At 43.5% G+C, this 6,278-nt stretch overlaps 1 protein-coding gene across 1 annotated transcript; it reads left to right on the top strand.

Moving 5' to 3' along the window:
* Positions 1 to 4,182: 4,182 nt before the first annotated feature.
* Positions 4,183 to 4,472, top strand: LOC139203032 (reactive oxygen species modulator 1-like). Its single transcript, XM_070832661.1, has one exon. It carries the CDS (start codon positions 4,233 to 4,235, stop codon positions 4,470 to 4,472), a length of 240 nt encoding a protein of 79 aa, XP_070688762.1. The 5' UTR covers positions 4,183 to 4,232.
* Positions 4,473 to 6,278: the final 1,806 nt, after the last annotated feature.

Raw genomic sequence — 6,278 nt, 5'->3', positions numbered from 1 at the left:
TCTAGTGTCCATATGCATAATCGATTTTAGGAGGGATAAAAATGACAGCCTTTCTTCATATTCAAGAGCGCTATCTTTCTCTCCGAATTTCATCACTTCATAGTCCAGATTTCCCAAAGTCTGGAAAAACTTCCAGTTAACTTGAGGCTCTTTACCAGTGGCCTGCTTGTATTCCTCTGGTGACTTCAGTCTCCACTCTGGACAGTTGGTGCCCTCCTCTCTGCTGAAAAACGAGGAGGTGTACTTGCCGGCACTCACCAGGATATCTTCTGGTTGACCCAGCATGTGTACCATAGCTTTCATCCTATGATAGTCACAGTCTCCAGCGAAGATGTCACCGCCAAAATACAGGAAGGACATGACGCATCCCAATGACCACATGTCAACAGCCTCGGACAGGGGAAGGCCCATTGTCAACTCTGGAGCCCTGTATGAACAGGCCTGTATGGTGATCCCAGTGTATAATTTGTTGACTGGAAGGGCCAAACCGAAGTCGATGAGCTTCACCCTGAATGGCTGATCTCTGTGGTTGACGAGCATTATGTTGTCCGGTTTCAGGTCCGCATGTACGATGTCGATACTTTTCAGGGCGTCTAATGCTACGAATAGCTGCTGCATCACAAGGCGAATTTCATTAAGATTCAATGGCGCTCTTCTTTCCTTCAGCAGGTCCCAAAGGCTCCTGTCTAGCATCTCGAAGGCCAGGCAGGAGTAGCTCTGGTACGGGAAACTTTCAATGAATCTTACTATGTTCGTCTTTTCTGGGTCAAGACGGCCGATTGCTTTTAGCATCTTTACTTCCCAACTGCAGTCATCCCTGTTGTTGAGCATCTTAACTGCTACCAAGTTGTTTGTTGTCATATCGACACACTTGGCAACTATGCCAAAACGTCCCTCACCCACAAAGTCCATCACTAGGTAGCGGGTGGACTTGACAGGGAAGCTATTACACCTCTGGACCTGAAATGGTTCAGCAGGAGTCTCCTTGTTCTCCTTCATGTTTGTCGGGCCGTCATTGTGAGGAATAGCAGCACCTGAGTCTTCCTCAGTGGCAGTAGCAGTGCCTCCTACTGGCTCGCTGTTCCAGCCTTCATCACTGGAACACGTGGGAGGGCTGTCTGAGGAGACCTTCGGAGCTCCAGGGTCTGCCTCCTCATGGCTGGAACTATGGCTGCCTGAGGCTCCAACCCTTGAGTCAGAAGCTTGGTCATCTCTGAGCTCCACAGTGTTGGAGAGAGGATAATCTGACTCATCCAAACTGTGGGAGAGGGTAACAGCCTTCAGTTGAGGGGCAGCATTTGCATACGAACTGTTCTCAGCCAGGTAAGCCTTTGTGATGAAAGGGTGTGCTAGGGCTTCCCTGGGTGTGAGTCTCACTCTAGTGTCCATATGCATAATCGATTTTAGGAGGGATAAAAATGACAGCCTTTCTTCATATTCAAGAGCGCTATCTTTCTCTCCGAATTTCATCACTTCATAGTCCAGATTTCCCAAAGTCTGGAAAAACTTCCAGTTAACTTGAGGCTCTTTACCAGTGGCCTGCTTGTATTCCTCTGGTGACTTCAGTCTCCACTCTGGACTGTTGGTGCCCTCCTCTCTGCTGAAAAACGAGGAGGTGTACTTGCCAGCACTCACCAGGATATCTTCTGGTTGACCCAGCATGTGTACCATAGCTTTCAGCCTATGATAGTCACAGTCTCCATCGAAGATGTCACCGCCAAAATACAGGAAGGACATGACGCATCCCAATGACCACATGTCAACAGCCTCGGACAGGGGAAGGCCCATTGTCAACTCTGGAGCCCTGTATGGTTGAACCTGTATGGCGATCCCAGTGTATAATTTGTTGACTGGAAGGGCCAAACCGAAGTCGATGAGCTTCACCCTGAATGGCTGATCTCTGTGGTTGACGAGCATTATGTTGTCAGGTTTCACGTCCGCATGTACGATGTCGATACTTTTCAGGGCGTCAAATGCTACGAATAGCTGCTGCATCACAAGGCGAATTTCATTAAGATTCAATGGCGCTCTTCTTTCCTTCAGCAGGTCCCAAAGGCTCCTGTCCAGCATCTCAAAGGCCAGGCAGAAGAATCTCTGGTACCTGAAACTTTCAATGAATCTTACTATGTTCGTCTTTTCTGGGTCAAGACGGCCGATTGCTTTTAGCATCTCCATTTCCCAACTGCAGTCATCCCTGTTGTTGAGGATCTTAACTGCTACCAAGTTGTTTGTTGTCATATCGACACACTTGGCAACTTTGCCAAAACTTCCCTCACCCATAAAGTCCATCACTAGGTAGCGGGTGGACTCGCCAGGGAGGATATCAGACCTCTGGACCATTGTAGATCTGTTTGTAATTAAGGCCAAAATTAGAAGTTGGGGAGTTGTATTCAAATGCTTCCAAATCTTTTCCAAACGCAGTACAGTTTACGATCAGGTTTTTACTCCGAAGGTAACAGAAGGTGTCTGACCAGCTTGGCTATATATAACTTCTTCTAGAAGATGTCTTTAAGGCATCATGCATGACATCATGCAGTTCTAGGAGATCAAAGCCAAAATAGAATTCTGACTTTCACTTTGAAAACCAACAAAGAAAAAAAATTCAAAACAAAACATTTGCCATGACAACTGGTTGACTATTGTCACTGCAGTTCAATTCACTTCTACAGGCTTTACAAGCATGACATTTAACAACAAGAAAGACAACATCAATGAACAAAATATGTAATATATATAAAAATAATAATATAATAAAACAAAAAAAATATGTGAACAGCAACATGAGTCATTAGAGATGATTTACATTAAAAAAAAAAAAAGAGTAGAAAGAATTAGAAAAGTAAGCTGCAGCAGGGTAGAGACCAGGAGCCAGGAGCGGTGACAGTTTTACAACTGATGTTTATAAAAGGAATCCAATTTTTGTCAGGAAATTACTCTAAAAGTGGCATACAGTGCAGCGCACGTGTCATTGCTAGTTTCCAACGGACACGGTTAATATTTTCATGCCCAGCATTGTGTAAGCAGCAGATGTACTTGTGCTCATTGGCGTGTTGGCCATAAAATGAGGTGTGGTCAGCTGCATCGTTGGTACTTTGCTATCTTGAGGCAGCAGAAAGCTATTGTGCTATTGACCAACAAAAACTACAACAACCAACAAAACTACAGCAACAAAGATGCACATATATCGCTGGCTTCACAACATGCATAAACTCTCTGTCTCTCACTTTTTGCACGATGAAATAAGAGACTTTGCGTCCAGATTAAGCACCATTTAACCAGCAAAAGTGGAGTCCGACATGCCCTAATTGCACTCTGGGCCATGCACTGTAGATCATTTAAATTGGACCCTAAGTGTATTGAGAGAAACTAAATTCACTTGCTAAATGAGGAAGCGCTGTGTAATTAATTTAGTATTTTCGTGGCAATCATCACCTTTTTTTTTTTTTAACCTCAGATCACTCCCTAGGCTGAGGCCTTAGAGTCAACTTAACAATACAAAAACTTAATTAGTTAATAGTTGGAGAAAAAAGTTTTAGGGAGAAAAAGTATCTCGACAATTTATCTGACCATATTCTAAAATGACCTGATGAAAGAAAATCTAAAGGAGAGATAATTGAGGTGGCATCAGGTCAGGTAGTCATATGGCCTCAGTCCCTGTATCCTATCAGTGAGGCAGAAACAATGACTGAATTTTAGCTTGTACTGACCGTGCTTCAGGAGAACAAAAGTAAGGATTTTAACAAGATAAGCAGCATTATAAGCACTCAATACAACATCCAACACTGTTCCAGCTTTCTTAATGAGGGCTGCTGCTATCATTTGTGGTGCCTTTGTCTCGTCTCTTTTAGCCTTTAAGCTGAGGCGTTACCATCAGAATGTCTGATTGATGTCAGCATATGATGAATTTGGAGTCAAATTAACTTAGAATAAATGTGACGGTCCTGGAGATTAACTTCACACTTTATTGTCTCAAGTGAGCCTGTTTATTTAAAATTTGCTAAGCGCTTGCTACTGTGGGCAAAAAGGGTCCTGAGCGTCCCCGCGGCCCTGAAGGATAAGCAGTGAACTATTAGTGATAGATGGCTGGCAACCGAACTTCTAATCACAAGGATCTGCACTTAACACTTAACACAGCCGGGCAAACTGTGACCACAATCCACAGGAGCCTGAGAGATAATAATCCTTCAGTAAGGAACCAGAAGAACAACCTTAAATTAAACACACACTTTAAGATGCCGATTGCTGTAGGTCCTTATGGCCAGACCCAGCCCAGCTGTTTTGACCGGGTCAAGATGGGCTTCATGATGGGGTTTGCAGTAGGAATGGCTGCTGGTGCCATGTTTGGCACTTTCTCCTGTCTCAGGATCGACATGCGTGGCAGGGAGCTGACGGGAGGAGTAGGGAAGACCACGATGCAGAGTGGGGGGACATTTGGCAGCTTCATGGCCATTGGTATGGGCATCCCCTGCTGAAGAGCATGAGGGACAAACTCCTCCACACAAATGTACAGCCATGGGACTCTTCCAATAACCACAAGCACAGCTCTCTGTCTGCTCGATGCTGTCACACTTTCAATCTGTGGCCTAACATCTGATGTTGCTCATGTGGGGATTCTTTTCATCTTTAATGTTGAATTCCTGAATCGTTGGGTCTCTCTCTAATTAAAGAGTTTGGTCTAGACCTGCTCTTTATGGAAAGAGTCTTGAGATAACGCTGTTATGAATTGTTGCTATATAAATAAAAGATTGATTGATAGTTTAGGAACCACCAGTAGGCCTGCATTCTGGGAGCGCAGTGCACTTGTGGGGTAGTACGGTACTATGAGTTCTTGAAGACATAATGGAGCCTGACCATTGTAGACCATTGGAGCCTGCCTTGTAGGTGAGAGGAAGGATTGTAAATTCTACTGTGGATTTTATCAGGAGCCAGTGCAGAGAAGCTAGTAAATCTAATCGTATCGTTCTGCATTAAAAGGTGAGATGCACACCCCTAGCTGTTATTAAAGGAACAGTACAAGTATTTAATATCATTATCATTTGATATAATTTAATCATTTACAACATTAAATTAACCATTTTTGACTCCTGCAATTCGCCTCCAGTCTGCATGCCCAAGGATGAGATAGCCTTGGGCAAGATACTGAACCCCAAATTACGTGCTTATTAGCCTCTGACTGATAAGCAGGTTGGCAACTTACATAGTGGCCCCCGTCATCAGTGTGTGAATGTAGTGTTACAGTGCTTTGAATGGTTGACAACAGTCCATTTAATAAAATAGTCCATAAAATATTAAAAACATAAAAAAAAAGATAACACAGCATAAATTCCTAAACCAGATGCCTACTTTAATTCCTTGATAACCTCTATGTGATGGAATTTTATTTTTTTCAAAATGAATAATTAAAACATACTTCAAAGACAACAATAATCAACACACAACACACAACATGGACTCTTGGACTACCAGACACGTGTGGAAGTGATCAGAGAGTTGCTCTGGACTGGGCAAGCCCACTGAATCAGTGTCACCATCTGTGAGTGTGTGTGTGTGCATGTGCGTGTGCGTGTGTGTGAGGAGTCAAGTTACCATGGAGTAATGCTTCACTGGCTGCATGTCAGCTGAGATTCATTCCTCCTGGATGATGTGACATGTCATCACTACAATGAATGTCTTCACTTGAATCAAACTGGAGGTGATTTAAGAGCTGCTGCATTATTTACATGACATTTTTACATATGTATTCCATATGTATGTATGTATATCATGATATTAATGATTCATTTTGTAAATGTAATTCATTTTTAATGTATTTAATATTATTGCTGGGGGGACGGGGGAATGGGCTGAGGCAGCGCCACAGGGAACCATGGAATGGTGGGGTCAGACATGGTCCAGAAGAGTCCAGTAATCGGGGCAGGCGAGAGTCCAGACTGAAGATGCAGAGATGCAGTCGGCGGATGCTAACACCACACAGCTAACAGCTGATCAGCGGAAGAGTACACAGACTGACAGGAATCCGGTGATCGTGGCGGACGGAGGTCCTGTCGGTGATTCAGGAGGATAAATCACAGAAATATGGAGGGAAACCATCAGATATCCAGAGGGATAATCCTCAGTAAAGACACTGGTGAGTTGCTAGCTGATGCTGAGCAGGTGGGTACAAAAGCTGACTCAGCAGAGACACAGAGTTTAATTTTGTTAATTCAGAAAAAACTCTTTTTTTTTTTGTTTCATAACTTTTTGTTTCACAACTTTTCTTAAAATTCGGAGACAATAAT

This window comes from Pempheris klunzingeri, chromosome 6, assembly GCF_042242105.1.
Source record: "Pempheris klunzingeri isolate RE-2024b chromosome 6, fPemKlu1.hap1, whole genome shotgun sequence".
Lineage (NCBI taxonomy): Eukaryota > Metazoa > Chordata > Actinopteri > Acropomatiformes > Pempheridae > Pempheris > Pempheris klunzingeri.
This window is presented reverse-complemented; position numbering and strand designations above follow the sequence as displayed.

Excerpts from the sequence above, each read along its gene's own strand:
- LOC139203032 (XM_070832661.1), top strand. The coding sequence starts at position 4,233 with ATGCCGATTGCTGTAGGTCCTTATGGCCAGACCCAGCCCAGCTGTTTT.